Raw genomic sequence first — 22,192 nt, 5'->3', positions numbered from 1 at the left:
GATCCTGTTGGTTTGATATATACATAAATAAACGCAGTATTTATGTTCTCTTAAGAAATAGAGAATAAAACGGTAAATCTAAGAATTGTTTCGTACACTTTCTACATTATAATATATAGGTCGTAAAAATAAATACAATACATTTTTTAATTACAGTATCCGCCATAATAAACAGTACGAAAAGTGACACTGTATTTATTGTTTAACTTACATACTAGCGGAGTCAATGAAGATTTTCACCTCCGATTTCGTTGAACCTCTATCGATTTTCATGAAAATTGGTAAGTATGTAGAGGATACCTCAAGAAACAAAGGTGACATGGTGCCAACTTGCGCTTTTACCCTGGGGGGGGGGGGGGATGCCACCCCTTCTCGGGGGTGGAAATTATTTTATTAAAAATAATACCACTAATCGATAGAGGGACAAATTATAAGTAAAATTTGTTATATAAAGTTATTTCAATAAATCAAAAAAAATCCATGTTCTAAAGCAGTTTTTCATAAATAACTCAAAAACCATAAGTTTCTTCAAAAAAGTTGTTATTACCAAAATCGAAGATAATATAAAAATAAATAAGCTCCTTATTCGAAAAATCCTTTATTACATATACAAAGTGAGTTATATGCAATTGAATGTATATTTTTTTTCCGCGAGTACTCAAATCTTAGTATTCAAGCTTAAATAACAGGAAAACGATGCACTTTGTTAAATATAGATATTAAACATTTTAATAAACTACTTAAAGGTAACTATCAAAAAGCTATATAAGTAGTCGATAGCAACAAAATTAAGCAAGTTATGATCGAAATAAGAGGACCCTTTCAGATTTTTTAGGGAAGAATGAAAAATGAAACATACTTCATTTCCACAAAAATTAAAATTTATAGTAACCCATTTAAAACTTTATTTATTTTAACATGAGTAATAACTTCAACAATTCTGACCGGTTTAGAACGCATATTATTGAAAAAAAATACGATTAAAAAAAATTAGAATTTTTCAAATTTTCGTGAATTTCATTTTCTTTTGATAATAACTCCAAAAATTCTCGATATACTTAAAAAATGGTAGAGAACAAAATTTTAGTTTTAACTTTATTTAAGCTTTTTCTTTTTTTAATATTTTTTTACGACAAAAAATAACCGAGATAAAAACATTTAAAACCTAAATTTTACTGCGAGAACCATGTAACCGGGGCCCTTTCACCTTGTATTTAAAAAAAAAATACAGGATTTAGAAAATTATGTTTAATACAATGTTATAGAACTTTTACTTAGCTTTGTAATGGTTTTTGGATAAATCTCATATTTCAAAATTTAACGGAGTTATTTAAAAAAAACCAATAACATTTTCTTTGAAAAAATTTTATAGCGGAGATTTTGTATGTATACAGGTTGTGGGAAGTCCAATTAGTCGTTTGTTGTAGGAGATACGAAAAAAGTTTATTTAGGTGAGATTGGGGCATAGATAATATCAGAAATTAAATACATTTCCAAATATACCCAAATATACCCAAATATACCCATATTGACAGGGTGAAACAAAATTATCTTTTGTTTAATGGAACACCCTGTATATTTTTACATTTTTGGATTCTCCTCTATGTTTTATTTCTTAAAATATCAGGTTTTGTGATGTTATACGAAGTAGTTTAAAAGATAATTACGTTTTTATTTTCAAATTTCATAGCAATATTCACCCCCTTGTATAATTGTAGTGATTTGACATCAGAAAATCAATTTATGTTCAAGTGATTTTTAATATAATCTATTATTGTTAAAAATTATTAATCTAGCAAAACGTTTAATTTTAGCTAATACAGGGTTGGTCGAAACTGAATGAGTGTTTTCTCAAAGTTTGAGAGTATGAGTTTTCTCAAACGGAGCAGCCTGTAATGCCTGTAATGAGCATTGTAATGAAATGCTATTGTATGGCACTTTATTATTTCCCACCCTGCCAGTGAGAACTGAATTTATTTTTGAAATCCCTAACTTTATTTAATTATTAATTATTTTAAATATTGTAAACGATTAAAAAACAATCAAATTAAATTGAAATGAATAACCAGTGTATATCTTCCACATTTACTTCATATTTAACGTAGCCTGTACCATAACATTGCACAGATTATTATCCCTGTATAGCAACGATATACCATGAATGTGAATTCATACTTAAGAAATGTCCTATATCCAGTCTCACAAAAAAGGGATTCCTCAAACATAATATATATGCAGACAAAATCAGCCAAAGTGATTTGCGATATCTAATTAAAGGCCCTACCAAGTTGGTTTTGTTGAATATAGCATGGAAGCACGACGATACTTTAGTGATAAGCGTATTTTTCGTAGTAGCTATAGTATGTTGTTTTATATTATGTATTACCTATATTAAATTAGTTTTAGTATGTTTCGTTTATCTAAAAAAATGTAAAACAAACAAAAATTCTGTTTTTCTTATAGTTGTTTTTTCGTATAGATATTGTTTTATATTGTAGTAAATTGAATTTAGTTTTAGTATGTTCCGTTTGTTTGTAGAATTATATTTAATTAAATTTGCTTTAATTACTAAAATAAATAAATTTTCAATTATATTTTATGTATTTGTGGAAAAGGAAACCTAGCATTAGCGGCCACATTTCTATAACGGCCAATTGTTTTCTATTTTTAGTGGCCGTTATTGTCAGGTTTTACTGTACCAATAATATTTTATTAAATTATGAAATATTATTTAAATAAAAAATTTATAAACTTGATAAAAGAAAGTTTGCTTAGAATGTACTCCTCCATCTAATTATGGGGTTATTTTTAATAAAATAGTGTTCACCAATGAGAAGGGGTAACATCCACCCCCAGGATAAAAGCGCAAGTTGGTACCACATAATTTTTGTTTCTTGAGGTATCCTCTAACTACTTACCAATTTTCATGAAAATTGATGGAGGTTCAACGAAATCAGGGGTGAAAACCTTCAGTGACTGCCTTTTTGGAAATATAAAAGATTAATTTTTTTCGTAATTGTCGATTTGTTAATTTTCTGATTTTTGGTTGCTGTAAGGTTTAAAAAATTAATAAAAATTATAAATCATGCACATAAATGTAAAAAAATATTTATTTTACTTAATTAAACAAGATTACTTGAGCCAGAATGCTGAAATCTGCATTTTTATCATTAAAAAAAAAGGTGGATTTCACCCCTAAAATGCAGAAAGCGCAACTTGGTGCCATATCACTTTTGTTTTTTGAAGTATCCTCTAACTCTAACTAATCAACAAATTTCATGATAATCGATGAAGGTTCAAAGAAATCGTGGGTGAAAACATTCAGTGACTACACTTTCAGAAATATAGAAGAATAAGGTTTTCGTGATTTTCGACGTGTTAATTTTCGAATTTTTGGTTGCTATAAGGTTTGAAAAATTAAAAAAAAATGTAATTCATGCACATATATATAAAAAAATATTTATTTTTCTTAATTAAACGAGATTACTTGCGCCATAATGCGGAAATCTGCATTTTTTACAATTTAAAAAGTAGGGGTGTATTACATCCCTAAAATGCAAAAGCGCAAGTTAATGCTATATATCTTTTATTACTTGAGGTATCCTCTAACTACTTACCGATTTTCATGAAAATCAATGAAGATTTAACAAAATAGGAAGTGAAAACTTAAAGTGACTGCACTTTCAGGAATCTAAACAATAATTTTTTTAAAAAAGGGGTGTATTTCAACCCTAAAATGCAAAAAGCGCAAGTTGGCACTATGTCACCTTTGTTCCTTGAGGTATCCTTTAATCACTCACCAATTTTTATAAAAATCGATGGAGGTTCAACGAAATCTGAGGTAATAACTCATATCCACCTTCATTGACTCCACTATACACTAAGCATCAAAATTAACGCACCACCTTAAAAATGGGACATTTTTAATGTCTCGTATTTTCTAAACCTGTTGTCCGATTTTAGTGATTTTTTAGTATTTTATAGCTTTATTCTTCAAGAATGTCGTTGTAATAATATTATTGTCAAAGAGGTAAGTGCCATTGTATACCGGGTGTAACAATGGTAGTGCGTTTTTTCCTCAAAGTTTGGAACACCCTGTGGAATATCAAGCGTATATAAAATATTTAAATTGAAACTAAACTGTAGGCTTAGGCTTTCTTAACATTCTGCTATTTAATTCATTCGGTTATGTTGGATAATAGGGGAGTGCAATTAGAACGAAAACATGCGCTGTTTCGGAAAAATTCAAACAAGCTTATATTTTTCTAAAACTTTTTTTGTTGGTTTATATACATGTTAAAGTAAAAAGTTCTACTCGCGGATTTGGCCGCTAATTGTTTATTAATAGTTTAAACAATAACAATTGTTTTGTATTAATTATTTAAAAATTTCGTTAAATTCATCATTTTACTTTGATCAAATATGTTTCTATTTTGTTTTTGATTATACTGAATCTGAATATGGCATTGCAATTTGAAAATTCTTATACAGAAGCTATTATACAGTATGTCTGCGTAGCTAGGAACCACATGGAAAACTTTTTTATTATCAATTTTACGAAAAAAAGTTATTCTTCATAAAATGCTCTGGATAGTCAAAAATCTAAAACTCAACCATCAGATATCAAATTTTATCAATTTTATACGAGTTATGTTAAAAATATGAATTTCGTTAAAGAGTAAAGTACCTTTACATTGCAGAATATCAAAAAATGCTATTATGAAAAGTTGTTTAAAATTAAAAACTATGTTTAAATATACAATTACATAATTCTAATAAAAAAAAATCAATTTTTTCTCAAATTACAGATACTCATCATCATTTTATTACAATAATCATAACTATTTTATTATCACTTTTACGAAAAAAAGTTATTCTTCATAAAATGCTCTCCCTGGTCTAAAATCTAAGATACAACCATCAGATATTAAACTTTTTAATTTTATACGAGGTATGTAAAAAATATGAATTTTTCTTAAGAGTTAAGTGCCTTTATTATTCACAATATTTTAATTAGAAGGATGTAATTGAACACTAAAACAATTTTTTTAATTCCAAACAACTTTTCTTAATAACAATTTTCAATATTGTGAAATTTAACGATACTTTACTCTTGAGTGAAATTCATATTTTTTGACATACCTCGTATAAAATTCAATAAATTTGATATTTGATGATTGTATCTTAGATTATATGCGATGCAGAGTATTTTATAAAGAATAACTTTTTTTCGTAAAACTGATAATAAAAAAGTTATCAATAGGTTCCAAGTTACGCAGACATAAGTACTGTATAAGAGCTAAAAAAAATTTTTTTGCTGATTATTTATTATTGTTGAAGTTTATTATTTATTTTAGGTAAGTTTTACAGAAAAAAGTTTTGATCACTTTATATAAACATTTTTTTAGCTGGTAATTTTCGGTTTTTGTATTACATTTTTGTTATCTTTCTTAATTTTCTCAAAAAGAAATAGTCTATTTCATTTCTAAAGTAAAATAATTTAGTGCATTCTAAAGATTACATTCTAATCTTTAAAAAAGCACTTACAAAACTGTAATAGACCTGTTCAAACTTGAGTAATACCGTCTTAAAATGGTGGTAATTCTATAAAACTACGAAGATTTCAAAAATTACATTTTTTAAGACGTCATATCATTTGAATTAAATTTTTGAGATTTTTTTTAATTAAACATTATTTAGTACGATGCTTGAAAGGTAAGTTGTGCAAAATTGAGGGTTTTATAGGAAAAATTGTATTAGTTACACATTTTTAAATCATTTTTAAACAAAATTCATGTAAGGCTCACTTTCCGCCCCCACCGTACTTATGCCCATACATTTTATTTCTTTTTATTATAACCATAAGATAGCTTAATTATTCTTCTTTTGGGTTCAATTTGTAAAATTTCATTTGATCCATTAGTTAAAGAATTATATTAAAAAAAACTCAACCGTGCACTTCGCCGTACGCTAGTTTACAGTGCGCCAATGTTTGTGAGAAGGGTGACTTTAGCGTTATAAATAAAAAATTATAGAAGATACAGATTTAATTTTAGAAAATTCTTTATACAGTGCTAGTCAAAAGTCCGTACCCGCCTTGTATCTTTTGAACGGTTATACCTATAATAGTCATATTTGGACGGAAAAAATAAACGGACGCAAGCTTCTTAACTAGTCATGAAAGGTGACGTAAAAGTGACAAATGACGTTACAGAGCCACTGTGACCGATAATTTTAAATGGGACCTTATGGCAAGTGATACATCGTTTGAAAGGTATTCAAAATACCTATTGAGTCATACTAATTTTTTTCGGTTTTAGTTGATTTTGATTTTGGTGAATAAATTAAATAAATATAATATTGTAGTTTTGCATTTAATTAATAAAAATTCAAATGTACGCCTATGGTTTTTTTGACAAAAAAGTTAACGTTTTTCAATTCTCTAGTAGTTTTTACGTCAACGTCAACCTTTTTGACAAGTAATCATATGCGGAATTTTGAATTTTTATTGATTAAATGTGAAACTACAATTTTGATTTTATTTCATTAATTCATCAAAATTAGCTTACACTCAAACAAAATTAGTATGACTGAATAGGTATTTTCAATACCTTTCAAACGAGGTATCACTTGCCATAAGGTCCCATTTAAAATTATCTGTCACAGTGGCGCTGTAAAGTCATCTGTCATAATTACGTCACCTGTCATGATTGGTTAAGAAGATTACGTCCGTTTATTTCTTCCCTCCAAATTTCACTATTATAGGTATAACCGTTCAAAAGATACGAGGGAGGTACGGACTTTTGACTAGCACTGTATAAGGTTTTTTTTGTAAAATTTTCTGAATTTTTCAATGGTCAAGTCAGTTTTGTTCTAAAATTTATATTTTCGGAGTTATTTAAAAAAACACCAAACTTCGTCGTTCATTTGTTTAATAAAAAATGAAGCACCCACTTCTCGAGTAGAACTTTTTGATATGTTGTTTATTAAACATTTCTTAGGTGATACAGTAGCGATCAACAGGTAGCAAAAACGCGTTCCAAGATTGCGGCTGTAATTTTGAATATTTTTTCGAGATATTTGGCATACGTATTCGTAATATAATAAAGAATGGCGGCACAGAGCCCAATTTGAAAAATATATTATTATGTGGAAATTACTCTGTAATTAAATACAATATTAAAAAAACGAGCCTGTACCGCCATTAAGAAGAACAAAAAAAAACACTTTCTTCAAATAAACTTTTTTATCCGATGCCTAGATTTTGTGTCATTTTGGAACTACTAATGAAATAAAACATTTTAGTAGTTCCAAAATGACACAAAATCTAGGCATCGGATAAAAAAGTTTATTTGAAGAAAGTGTATTTTTTTGTTCTTCTTAACGGCGGTACACGCTCTTTTTTAATATTGTATTTAATTACAGAGTAATTTACACATATTAATATATTTTTCAAATTGGGCTCTGTACCGCCATTCTTTATTATATTACGAATACGTGTGCCAAATATCTCGAAAAAATTTTCAAAATTACAGCCGAAATCTTGGAACGCGTTTTCGCTACCTGTTGATCGCTACTGTTTCCTCTTAAAAAGTTCTATCTTGTTTGATTTTTTCCGAAGTGAAAATCTAAATGCACTCCCCTATAATAAAAAGTTAGGTACTTTAACAACTAGCAATGTTATTCATCAATACAGGATATTTCTAAATAAGTGCGACAAACTTTAAGGGATAATTCTGCATGAAAATATAATGACCGTTTGCTTTATAAGCATATGTCCGCAAATGCTTTGTTTCCGAGATACGGGATGTTGAATTTTTTCTTATAAGCTGACGATTTATTTATTGCTCTAAAACTGGTTGAGATATGCAAATGAAATTGGATAGGTTTTAAGAAGTAGTTATTGCGCATTTTTCGACATACAATTAAGAATTTTGTATTCACCATTGGCGTGCATACGGGTATAAACATTTTAGAGACATCCCGTATGCACGCCAATGGTGAATATAAAATTCTTAGTTGTATGTCAAAAGATGCGCAATAACTACCTCTTAAAAAATACCAAATTTCATTTGCATATATCAACCGGTTTTAGAGCAATAAATAAATCGTCAGTTTGTAAGAAAAAATTCAACATCCCGTATCTCGGAAACGAAGCATTTGTGGACATATGTTTATAAAGCAAACGGTCATTATTTTTTCATGCTGAATTATTTCGTATCTCGGAAACGAAGCATTTGTGGACATATGTTTATAAAGCAAACGGTCATTATTTTTTCATGCTGAATTATTTCTTAAAGTTTGTCGCACTTCTTTAGAAACATCTTGTATTGATGAATAACATGTCTAGTTGTTAAAGTACCTAACTTTTTTATTATCCCACATACGCGAATGAATCAAAAATCAAAATGTTCAGAAAGCCTAAGGCTACAGTTGAGTTTTAATATCAATATTTTATATGCGCTATAATATTCCACAGGGTGTTCCAAACTTTGAGGAAAAAACACACTATCACACCCGGCATACAATGACACTTACCTGTCTAGCAATAATATTATTAAAGGGACATTCTTCAAGAATAATAAAGCTATAACATATTAAAAACATCACTAAAATCGGACAACAGATTTAGGAAATACGAGACATCAAAAATGTCCCATTTTTAAGGTGGTGCGTTAATTTTGATGCTTAGTGTATTTTACGTGGTTAAAATGTGCACTTGAACATTTGCCAAACAAGCTTCATAACGATTTTGCAGATTACTGACAACGTATACAGAGTACAATGTATAAAGAATGACTGCTGCAGTTGTTGAAAAAAGGTTTCATCTTTTGTCGCAGTTCTTAAATATGTACTGGCAGGACCGCGCCTCGCTCTATATGGTGCGTCTCTGTCGCGCTATATGATTGGCGTATTTATTCAGACATTTGCAATAATTGAATAAATAAATAAATTAATAAAAATCTTCGTTAATATTAAATTATAAAATTTTAATAAATGTCAAGTATTTGTGGGGAATTTTTTTCCATAAATACAAATACGCACATTTAAAATCGCTTATAACTCGAAAACTATCGAATTTTGAGAAAAATGACACGATACCTTTTTTGTTTAAATAACCCAACAAATCCAAAAAATATTTCCGTTGAAAAAAAAAATCCGATTTTTTGAATTTGTTTAAAAAAATTGATTAATCAATTTCTGACCAAAAATTTTGCCGGCACCCGTCGGATTTGTTTAAAAGGGACATTTTTGAACAGGATTGGCAAAGAAACAGAATCAGAATCCGCCACACATTGACTAAATTTACTTATGAAATATAGTATATTAAGTATGGAGAACGGTAAGGGTTTTATACCGATAGAAGACAATTGTCTGAGATCGGTTACCCTTAACGTTCGACATGCTTATAACGTTTTTTGCACGATTGATACCATTATAAATTATAAAATTAAACATTTTCGTCATATTGACTAGTTTCATTCATTTTATCAAGATAGATACTTTGGTTGTTAGGTAGTAACTAGGGTGCATAACAACAATGGAGAATTGAGTTTTTATTTAGTTGTCAATAATTTTAAGTACAATTTTGATTATTATAAATTAAAATATGAGCGAAAGTGAATTTTAAGAAATTGAACGGGCTTGGGAAGAAGGGTGTTCCGCAATTATTCCCGAAAAATCCAAAATCCGTTATCAAAATACCTACCAAAGTTTTAAAAAATGGTGCGAAGGCAAGAATTTAAGAATCGAAGAAAAGACTCTATTGGCATATTTCGTTCAAAGACATATATGCAGTTGAAAGCTCCTGAAAGCCTCTGGGCAGAATATTCAATGATTAAATCCACCGTTTTTCTTTATGATGGCATTGATATTTCCAAGTTTTCAACTTTGATCGCGTATTTGAAGAGAAAAAATGTTGGCTATAGGCCTAAGAAAGCGAGCATTTTTACACCGGAGCAATTTGAAAAATTTCTGATGGAAGCACCGGATGAAGAATTTCTAGTTCACAAGGTAATATAAGCTAGTTTAGGTAAAAGAAATACTCTAATGAAGATTTTTTCATAATTTGTAGGTCGCAATGACATTGGGAATATCTGGTGCCTGTAGAAGAGAAGAATTATATAATATGTATTACTATGAATGACATCCAACAAACCGATGGTTTAATGATTGTAAAAGTACCCAATACAAAAACGAACATCCAGCGTACTTTTACAGTCGTTAATAAACCAGACGATAAAATTCCATATTTAGAAATTCTGCAAAAGTATATAAAACTTCGTCCATTACAAGTAAAATCAAATCATTTGTTCTTAAGATACGCCAAAGGAAAATGTTGTGCTCAAGTAATAGGGAAAGGGACAATCGGGGGCAGGCCTTCTCAAATTGCCAAATTCTTAAATTTGCCTAATGCCGAGAACTATACTGGCCATTCGTTCAGGAGGACATCAGCAACGCTTTTGGCTAATAAAGGTGTTGATGTCCTCGGATTAAAGCGTCATGGAGGTTGGCGTTCATCGACAGTGGCAGAAAGTTATGTAGAAGATTCTCTTCAAAATAAAATAGATTTTGCCTAAAAAATATTGTGCAATACTAGTAATACTACTAATGTATGCGATTATGCAGGAGTTTCTGTTAGAAGTGAAACCACAGCCCAAACAAGTGGGATTTCATTAAATAATTTAACAAATTGTACCATAAGTTTCAATATTAATAAATAATTCGTTAGTTTTCTTTATTCTTTCAAAAAATAAATTAAAATTAAGAGTTTTTTTTTAACTCGATGGTAAGTGAATTACTTACCGTCGAGTTGGAGTACTTACCGTCGAGTTGGAGTACTTACCGTCGAGTTGGATTACTTACCGTCGAGTTGCTAGTAAATGTCACCTACTGACGTAAAATCTGTCACGGTAAACAGTCAAAAATGATCAATCGTGCAAAAAAAATTATCTGCAACTCATTGTCAATCAGCGTTACTATCGATAATCACAACCATGTAAGCGTATCGTAAGTTATTTATCGGAAACCTATTAACACATCGCTCCTTTCGCTTGTAGGAGGCGTTAATGCCTATTTACCTTTTTTAGGTGAAGAAGACCCTCGGCCGGCAACGCCAGACTGGATGATTCTGATTGCAGTGGTCTGTGCTGATCGGTGAGTGCGGTCGCTATATCCCGCAGCCTCTCGTTCCTCCAATCCTTTCGCGCCCTCGCTTTATCCTCGCACCGTAATTTATCTCGAGTCGGTGGCGAACCACTACTCACTATGTAATCTGAAACAACGTAAAAAACAAGATTAGATTATGGGTGTAAAGATACAAAGTAAAAATTCAGATGAATATCCGTTATGGTAGGGGAGCCCAAGCGTCTTTTTTTTGGCTTGGACTATAGTCATTCAGCCAGTCTCAATCAAAAGTAAATGTATTAAAGATACATATTGCCAATTAGTGAAACATGGTTATTATAATAAAATTACAATTTCTTACTTCTTATTTTACCTACTTATTACAGCTAAATGTACATACTATGTTAATAAATATTATAAATATATTATACTTAATGTTTATCAAGAACACATAGTGTATACATTTTACAAATAAAATTACTAATGTTAATATTTAAAATAAATGCATTCTTTTTTGTATATATTTTTTTGTTTTTTTTTTGTTTTGTTTTTTGCTTTGTTTTTTGTTTTGTTTTTTTTTTGTTTTGTTTTTTTTTGTTGTTTTTTTTTGTCACTACGATAAGATGTCAATCCGGTTCAACCCCGCAGAGGTTTAAATCCTCTTAGTGATTTTTTTCCTTAAAAATTTTTTTTATTATTATATTTTTTTTTGTAATTTTTTTTTGTAATTTTTTTTTTTTTCATATTTTTTATTGTTTTTTTTTTCAATTTTTTAAAAAATTTTTTAAACATATTTTACAAATACCTATAACTAATTACAATAATATTTTACTATCCGACAAGAAAGATACCAAACAGTCAAAAATTTTCTTTTTATTCAGTGACTGAATAAAGAGAATATTTACAGGGAGTGGGATGTTCTGGTCTATAATTCTTTTAATCAGGTGATTGGTTAGGTGGTTAGGCCAAGCGTCAGATTATTACATGGAGAGAAACCTTGTACCCTAAAAATGTACCTCTACCATATATTGGCTCTTAATACAGGGGAGTTCGTTAAGGGGTTCCCAAGGTGAGTCCCAAAGTTTCACAAGAAAAAAGCGAATATTTCGCGAAATGAATGACAGATCGAAAAACTAAAAAATTCTACTCAATATTTTTCAAAACTCTATCGAATGATACCAAACACGACTTCCCACGGAGAGGGGTGGGGGGTAAATCTAATATTTTAAATACAAATCCCACGATATTTCGCGAAATGAACATCAGATCGAAAAACTGAAAAATACACTTATTCAATATTTTTGAAAAATCTATCGAATGGCACTAAACACGACCCCTTACGGAGGTGGAGTGGGGGATTACTTTAAAATCTTAAATGGGAGCCCCATTTTTTATTGCAGATTTGGATTCCTTACGTAAAAATAAGTAACTTTTATTCGAGACATTTTTTCGAATTATGGATAGATGGCGCTATAATTAAAAAAAAAACGATTGTTGGAAATGGAAATTTAAATTAAAAAATGGAAAGTCCCCACTAAAATGGAAAACTTTACTTAACTTTTTTTGGTTTTAGGACCTACTCTTCACAACCCAATAGGTCCCCAAAGCGCTCGAGTGACTGCACATTTAGCATATTTTGCTCCCCTACCATTACTTTATTTCAGAAACAATAAGAAAGTTTCGTAATTTAATAATGTTTCTCTATAGTGTTTTTTCTCAATAAATCTATCATACGTAACCGATCAATTTTTGTGTTTGATCCATGCGTACAGAGCGACAAGCGAGAAGTGGCGGCTGACCTTCTCTTCTCGTATTCTGCATTTGTCGCTGTGTATTTTCGCTCAAGGTCACGCGCCAGCACTGGCTTGTCGGATTGTACCAACTAGTAATTCAGGCGAGATTTACATGACGACCGACCAGAATATAGACTCATGTGCGTCTTATATTCGTTGTTCATACTATTAAAACAATACAACAAGACTGAGACCTGAGATAAACCTGAAACTCAGAAAACAGAGTATGATTTTCTGTTTTAAATAGCTCAAAATGGATACAATAGGGAACTTGCATAAATTTTTAAATTCGAAAAAAATGTTATAAATCACAACAGAACATAATTTAAAACATGTATCAAAGATAAAAAAGTTTTGTTTGTCTTTCGTTTGGCCCCTAAAGACGATTAAAAATTCAAATTCAAACAGGTGGTCCAAAACGCATCGTGACGTCACTTGGTTTTACATTTACATTTTTCCAATAAAGTAAACAGAATTTTAAATTAGACGTTATAAACGTCAGTAGAAAATACATTTATGTGACGTTACAAGTGTTTTTGATCGTTTGACCTATTCATAGAAAATTTGTACTTTTACAAAATGGTTTTATTTTCAATAGTAAACCTTCGTTCCTTTCCTTCAAAAACAGTATAAAACTACAATTTTAACAAACTGGTATATATTATTACAATGACATACGAGAATATAAATATTTTTGACTTATTCCACGACGATGAGCTTGCCAAATACCCAAGTAGGTGGAGGCCAATAAACTAAAGAATGAGAAGAAGAATATACCTAAATATAAGGTTGTGTCTAGGTATACGCTAACGTGTACGCAAATAAAAAAAGTTGGAGCGTCAGTGATTTCTTATTTTTTATTTGTTTAGTGTTTGTTTTTAAATTAACTACGGAGTGCGGACAATTATTTAGTTCTTTTAATGAGTATAAGAACATTTTAAAACAGTACGCAAAAGATAAGAGACTCTAAATTAATATATATTTTTTTTAGTTATAAATGAAATAGTATTACCGTAAAAGATTAAAATAAAAGGAAGACCTAAAGCTTTCACAATAATAATTAACTTGTTTTAAAGCTATTATCCTTGTGGCATTTTTGTAATCAACTATTCTAAATGGGAACTAAGCCACAATTTAACTAAAAAATTGATTTTATTAACGTTTCGACTTCTAAACCGGATGTCGTTGTCAAAATACAAAATATTATTAAATTAAACAAAAATGTTGTTGCTTAGTAAAAAATTTTTTCCAATAATTTATTTAATCTGACTAATTTTTGTATTTTGACAATGCCATGGGGCAAAACCCCCTTCTCAGCGGTGAAAAAAACTACCTTCAAAATAAGTCCGGAAGTGGATAAACTGACTAATTTTATGCAACTTTTGTTCTATAGAGTTTTTTCACTAAGTCGATACTTTTCGAATTAGTTGCCAGTGAATATGTTCATTTTTTTTACAAAAGAACCACGTTTTTAGACGTAAAACAACGTCTAATAAATTAATAAATAATAATTTAGACGGTTTTTCGCAAATAACTTAAAACGTAATGGTAGGGGAGACCAAGGGGGGATTTTGCAGTTAGTCGAGATAAAAAAATCTATCCATAAAAAACTCGAAATTGTCAGATTAAGATAAGGTAAGTTAAGTACATGCAGAACAGTGTATATTTCAAAAATCTGACGGTTTGAGCGGGGCATAAGGAAATGGGTAAGTCACAAAGTTTCACAAGAAAAAAGAGAATATTTCGAGAAATAAACGTCAGATCGAAAAACTAAAAAATACGTGTTCAATATTTTTCAAAAATCTATCGAATAATACCAAACACGATTCCCACGGAGAGTGGTGGGGGGTAAATTTTAAATAGGAACCCCGCGATATTTCGCGAAATAAACATCAGATCGAAAAACTGCAAAATACACGTATTCAATGTTTTTGAAAAATCTATCGAATGACACCAAAGGCGATCCCCCACGAAGGTGGGGTGGGGGTTACTCTAAAATTTTAAATAGTAGCCCCCATTTTTTATTACAGATTTGGATTTCTTAATCCAAGTTAATCACCCCCTAATTAGCATCTCAAATGAATTTAACCGTTACCACTTCACAAGTTGATTTACTCGTGTAAATATTGTTTATATTATCTGTAAGTTTCATCGGTTCAAACACCTTATTTTTGAAATTGCTGTAGTTGAAAGGGCTTGAACGAGTCACTAATCACGAGTGTATGCAAATTTAGAAACAATAAATATTAACCAATTTTTTCTTACAGAAAACCAAAAAAATCCAAAATATTAAAGCAGACTTTTTTTTACTCTTATTATTATTTTGAAAAAAAAAGGATTTTCTTTCAAAATTAAAAATATTACAAATTTTAATAAAACGAAATTTTTTCAAAAGTAAGCACTTTGAACCGTTGAAACTTACAAATCATATAAATACAACATAAGTAAAGTAACTTATGAAGTGGTAACAATTAATTTCCTTTAACCTTTGGATGACCGAGCGGGGGAAATTGTGACCCCAGCGTATGTTTTTCTTTAATAAATTTAAAAATATATTCTGAAGTTGATGTTTAGTAAAATACCGTCTATTATGTGTAATTTCAAGTAGTTTTACGCTAATGACGTCGACTTTGCAAAGTAATAAGACACTTACTCAACATACACATTACACATGACACTAATACTCATGTGACTGGCTGGCTGAATGACATGAAGTCCATGCCATAAAAAAAACTTCATTTTTTTGTTAATTGTCATTTCCCCCCCCCCCTTGGTCATCCGTGTAACAATAAAAGGTTGGTCATCGGAAGGTTAAGATGCTATATAGGGGTGACTTTCCCGTTTTTTTTTTTGGCAAAACAAAAGGGACCAACTTTATTTTGAGCGTAACTTGCTTAAATTTAATACTAAAAACTAAAAAAAAAACAAGAATACAACTTTTTTTAAACACTTTTGTGTTTAAAAAGTTGTAAATAGTTTTCCCCAAAAAGTGCCTTATTTTTTGGTTATTTCACGTTGAAATATTCTATTTGGAATTTGACGAATATGAACCTATTTTTAATTACTATGGCTCTATACTCATACATACATAATTTTTTTCAGATTTTTACAGGCTACATTTTTGCTAAGCATGTTTTTTTTTTCGAGAAAATACTTTCTGAGGTATTTGCGAAAAACCGTCTAAAAACGTGAATTTTTTTGTAAAAAAATGAACATATTCACTGGCAACTAATTCGAAAAGTATCGACTTAGTGAAAAAACTCTATAGAATAAAAGTTGCTTAGAATTAGTCAGTTTATCGAATCCCAGACTTATTTTGCACGTATGTTTTTTCACCCCTAGAAGGGGTGAAATATCACCCCCAAGGCAGAAGCACACATCGGCACAATATCACTTTTTTTCTTTGATGTTCGCTATGTGTATGCCAAATTTCATGTCAATTCAAGCGGTTCTTTAAAATTTGGAGTAAAAACCATGATTCCAACGTACTACAGGTATTATATAGAACGATTTGATCAACACCTGTGTCGTATAATAAACTAGAAACATTAAATGAACATTACGACTATAAGTGCTTAAGTTGCGTGAAATCATGATTTAATCGTAACTACAGTTTTACTTTTAGTAGCAACACCAGCTCACGAACGTGATAATTAGATACCCGTTATAAAATCACAGGTCGTGATTTGAACCTCATCTCTACTAATAAGTAATAATTTCGAGTTGTTAAATCGGCATCACAATTTGTCTAGAGCTAGTGGCAAATCACTCACCGCACTTTGCGCGCACCATCGTGTTGTAATCTAGAGATTGGAGTGCAACACAACGAGATAAATAAAAATGAACATAAAAATACAAACCGGTGAAATAAAGAAGATGCCGAGATGATGATAGCCTTCTAGCTGACCGCTTTAACCGAGGATACAAAGATCTCCCGGCGATAGGAAAGTGAATATGTCTATTTGCCACTTTCTTGATAGTACACTATGTAGTGAACCTGGTATTTACTGAGAGCTGCTCTTACGTAAAACATCAAAAGTTAAGTAATCCCAAAAGACTTATAGCCAATCTTAGCAGACCATTTTTGCAATACCAATATTTGTCTTAGTCTAATAAGAAAAATATGACGTGTCCTTAAATTTAAATAATTAACAATTGTTTTTATAAAAATGCAAATTGTTTTTTAAAGACAGTTTGACCCAAAGTATATTATTTTCTTACTCATCTCTTTTGTTTCGACATTATTCGGGTATTTTCATTTGTAATTACTACACTGCTCAACAATTTAAGTGGTTATTTCTATTCTTTGTAATTTTGCCTTAAAAAATGTACCGATTTAATTGTAATGGATACGAACCTGAACAAAAATTGATAGCTAGTAATTTTTACATAAAAAATTTTTACTAATTGAATTGAAATCAGTAAACAATTTTTCTAATAAGAAAATGGCTATTCTACTAAACACGTGGTACGATATTTTACAATCTTTTGACAAGAGTAGCAAAACATTGCAAAAACTGCAACATACTTGAATGTGACTTGCAACATACAAAAAAATCTCTAAAGGAGTAGAGACAACTTTGATTCCTACGAAAAAAGAGGAAATGAGTTGTCTAAAAATGAAACCTATATTCTTGAAATAAAAAGACGCCCGAAAGAAAAGCTCTCCTTGGCTAAGACAAAGAAGATGAATCCACTGAACCCCACTTTAATGGCAAAGATTAATACATTCAATGTTGTAATTGACACGCTTTATTAAGAATTGAATGAATGGTCCGAAGTTTATTTCAGTCTTAATGAAAAATTTGGATTTTTAAACAACTTACCGTCAATTTTCAATGAAGAAATCAGGGTAAAAGTTTCATTTTGACTAAAAAGTATCGAATCGACATAGGAGAAGAATGTGTACAGTTCAAAAGCTTTGTTGAAGGTATATTTGATGAAGAAAGAGAACCTCATGACAACAAGATTACCAAGCCTCCGAGGAATACCTACTCTTATGGAGTATCTGAAACTCATTCATGAAAAACAGTTAACAACATTATTTCCGAATATGGACACGGCTTTGCGCATTCTACTATGCGTGATGACATCTAATGCATCTGGAGAAAGATCATTCAGCGTGTTGAAAAGAATCAAAAACTACTTGAGGAACTCGACTTCTAACGAAGATTTTAGATTGTCTAGTTTGGCTAGTTTTGTTTCAAATGCTGAGCTTTTTCAAGCCTTAGACTTTAAAAATTTGATTAAAGATTTTGCAGCCAAAAAAGCTAGAAAAGTGAGTGTTTAGAGTTTAGATATGATATTTATTATGAGTATGGAGTGGAGTGAGTGTCAATGTTAATCACTAATCCAACTTTATACAAATTAAAAATTTAAGAACATGATATTGACGTTTTTCAGTATAAGAGAATAATGAATAATGAATTGAACGATCTAGAGGTTTATTTGTTGTATTCTTATGCCTGGTTGCACCAACAGATGTTAAGCTTAAGGCGTGCATTAAGGAAGCATAATATGCGTTGCACCATTGAGTCTTAGATCAATTTTCAGCTTGCTACAATGGATTGTCATGTGGATTGCATTGATAAGAATTCAAAATTATGGTGCAACGTATGCGACACTTAAATCGGCCCTATCTATAAGCTGAGCTGGGTTAAGCTGGATCTTAAGATTTGTTGGTGCAACCAGGCATTAATATTTTTATTTTTAAGTACCGTAGCCTATTACTAGTAGATTTCATATTATTTTGCTTGTTCTTTTACTTATAATGTCTTTTCAACTCGGCTTTTTTAGTCTTTTGTTGTCATCTGTACTTTTCTGCCTCGGAATGAAACAGATGGTATTTAATTTTAACAATTAACTACAATACAGTCGAACCCGTTTATTCGAATAACCATCGTGCCAAGCAAAAGTATTCCTATATCCGGGATATTCTAATAACCGATCATTGGTGGCTAGTAAAAACGTTTCTGGACCTCAAATTTTTATTCTTTAAACCGGGATATTTCTATAACCGGTATTCTAATAAACGGGTTCGACTGTACTAATTAATAATATAATAATTTTAGCAATATTAATAATTTTACAAATAACTGCTGTTTGCTAACATTTTGAATTACATATTTTCTCTTCTTCTTAAGGTGCCTTCTCCATTACTGAAGGTTGGCTATAACTACTGCAAATTGCTCTCTATCTTGAGAGGTTTTTAGTATCGAATGGGGTCCATACCTGTCCAGTCTCTCACGTTGTTCAGCCAGGAGCATTTTCTTCTTCCTGAACCTCTTCTTCCTGAACCTCTTCTTCCTTCCACTTTCTCTTCCATTACGAGTCGTAAAAAGTTGTATCTTTCTCAGGCCCGGCCCTAGGGATTTTGCCGCCCTGGGCAAGATCGGCGACCGCCGCCACTGTATTTTTATTGATGCGTAGATACTTTGTGCTAAATTATTATTAATAGACCAATAAGATCTAATAAAGTCCACTTTATTTGAGCTAAGCAGATTACTATATTATATTAACAGACTTTGTCTGTCCAAAAACTCACTATCCATAATTACACTTTTAACTATTTAGAATGGGAAATAAGCCACAATATTATTAAAAAATGATTTTTATTAACGTTTCGACGCCCAAATCGGGTGCCGTTGTCAAAATACAAAATACTATTAATATAAACAAAAATGTTGTTGCTTAGTAAAAAAATTCTTCTAATAATTTATTTAATTTGACTCATTTATATCGGCAATTCAGATACATATGATACATTTTAAAGTAGAAGACTTTAAAATGATATTGCCAATATTTATGAGTTGCGTTCCTGGGACGACTTTACTGAAAGATAGTTCATTCGATTACATGAAATCAACCCCAACTTATCAACAGATAGTAAAAAGAGAAAAATCAAAGAAGCGGCTCTAATTATGCTAAACGAAACCAATTGTGTCGCAAATTCCTCGGTGGAATGCAGTAGGATGTGGATACCCATACTGAAAGAGGAAGTCAATAGAAAGAAAATACCACAATTAGTAAGTCAATAGTCGAGTTAGTACATATTTTATTTTAGTATTACTTATATACCCATGTATTATTGATATTATTTATAATTTAAACAAAATTATAGTAAAGTCAGAATTTGGTATTAATTTTGAGAGTAAATTAAATGTAAGACCAAATACTTACGATGTCGGGATAGTATCACGAGGTTTTTCCTGGTTTTCCCTCGTGATTTACTATGAGATCTCTAACGCGAGAATTTTAATGTCACCGTTGCATGTGGTTGTCTTTTTAAAGACAGATCACATGCTATGATTTTTTTTTTTTTTGTGAAGGATATTCTTGAGTTGGGGTTGATTTCATGTAATCGAATGAACTATCTTTCAGTAAAGTCGTCCCAGGAACGCAACTCATAAATATTGGCAATATCATTTTAAAGTCTTCTACTTTAAAATGTATCATATGTATCTGAATTGCCGATATAAATGAGTCAAATTAAATAAATTATTAGAAGAATTTTTTTACTAAGCAACAACATTTTTGTTTATATTAATAGTATTTTGTATTTTGACAACGGCACCCGATTTGGGCGTCGAAATGTTAATAAAAAATCATTTTTTAATAATATTGTGGCTTATTTCCCATTCTAAATAGTTAAAATTGTAAAATGCCACAAGAAAATAGCTTCATAACAACCATAATTACACCTTTACTTTTTTAAGTAAGTAGTACCCTTCTTGCCTTGGAACGGGAAAAGTCTTTTAATACTTAATAATCTCCAAGATCCAGGGACTCAGCTATTTCGTGTACAATAAAGATTGTCGCTAAAGCTCTCAAACGTTCCTGGGACATAGATGATCTTAAGTAATTTTTTATTAGTTTTAGCTTTGAAAAGCTTCCCTTTCTAGAGGCACTGTCACTGGTAGGGTTAATAAAATCCTCAAAGCAACACTAATGCTGGTTACTAAATCAAAATCATACTCTCTTATCATTTTTTGGGAATTTAGAGGTGTACTCTTGGTCTTCACCATCGTGGAAAGTACTTTGACTTCATCTTTTTTATCAGCATAATTTAGATCTTTTGACTCAACAAAAGTTAAAGCATCACATAGCTTAAAACATTTAACTGATAAATCATTAACAGTCATATCTTTAATTTGGTTTATGTCGCACAAAAACTCAAAAATTTTACCATAGCTGTCGATTTGCTGAAATCTATCACTTGCATGCACAGTTGTGCTATAATTTTTAAATAAAAGTCAACTTTATATCGAGTCTCTGGATCTAGGTCCATACTTTCATCTTCAGCCTCGTAGCCAAATTGTCTCTTCTTTTCTCTTTCTTGCTATTACTGTGCCTCCGATTTTCGGGTTCTCATTGCATCTGTTAAATAGCCCTGGACTTTTAAATCACTTCTGAAAGACTTAAAATGGATTTCTGTTTTTTCTAATAAATAGAAAGCTTGGTTACCCCCCATCTCAATACTCTGCAGTGATTTGCTGACTACGTTGCTGCAATCTCTGATTGTACTAGAATATAATGCTGCTGCAGTTTCGGATTGCAACGAAACTGAAAATGTTTATACATTTTTAATAATATGCTATAATACTTTACTTATTTTAAAAAGTTTAAAATTTTATGTTTGATTTGGATCTGAATAATTTCGTTTTAAATCCGTTTTCCCAAGTAGTGATGCTGATCCCACTATTCTTATGCGATGAAGAAGAAGACGGTGTTGTCGGTTTCCCGTCGAATAAACCTTGCAATTGATATTGTTTCACTTATCATTTTTTCAATTTCAAAAATTGACTGTCCTCTAAAATTTGCCGCCCCTAAATTTTCCGCCCTGGGCAACCGCCCAGTTCGCCCACCCCTGGGGCCGGGCCTGATCTTTCTCCTCTGTGAATTATATCTAGATAACTCGTTTTTCGGTTTTTTACAATATTTAGGAGTTCTCTCTCAGTCTCCATTCTTCTCAGCACCTCGTTGTTAGTCACGTGATCTGTACCACTGAACAAAGTATATATCTACTTTATTATCTATAAGATAAGAGTAATCCTCTGCCTTAATACCTCGGAAAGATTTATGGAGTACCGAATTACAAAATATTTTTTCTCTCTTTGACACACGTACTATTTTAGATTTGTTTATATCAAAAATAATAATTTCGTTGTAAAACGAAACCAAGAGAGGTTTTATATTTCAGTTCGTTCAGAGAGTGCCATAAACACTTTTACCGGTTTCAAGCTGTCTAAACAAACTGAAATATAAGACGTCTC

The 22,192-nt window shown here is 30.8% G+C and overlaps 1 protein-coding gene across 1 annotated transcript in view; it reads right to left on the bottom strand.

The window, feature by feature from the left end:
* The window catches only part of LOC114332680 (protein outspread), an 889,498-nt gene that overhangs the window by 79,345 nt on the left and 787,961 nt on the right, over nt 1–22,192 (bottom strand). The window contains exon 5 of the mRNA XM_050657294.1: nt 11,082–11,275. Within this exon, the coding sequence (XP_050513251.1) occupies nt 11,082–11,275 (194 nt within the window). The remainder of the gene's footprint in view (nt 1–11,081; nt 11,276–22,192) is intronic.

The sequence above is a fragment of the Diabrotica virgifera genome, chromosome 1 (assembly GCF_917563875.1).
Source record: "Diabrotica virgifera virgifera chromosome 1, PGI_DIABVI_V3a".
In the NCBI taxonomy this organism is placed as follows: domain Eukaryota; kingdom Metazoa; phylum Arthropoda; class Insecta; order Coleoptera; family Chrysomelidae; genus Diabrotica; species Diabrotica virgifera.
This window is presented reverse-complemented; position numbering and strand designations above follow the sequence as displayed.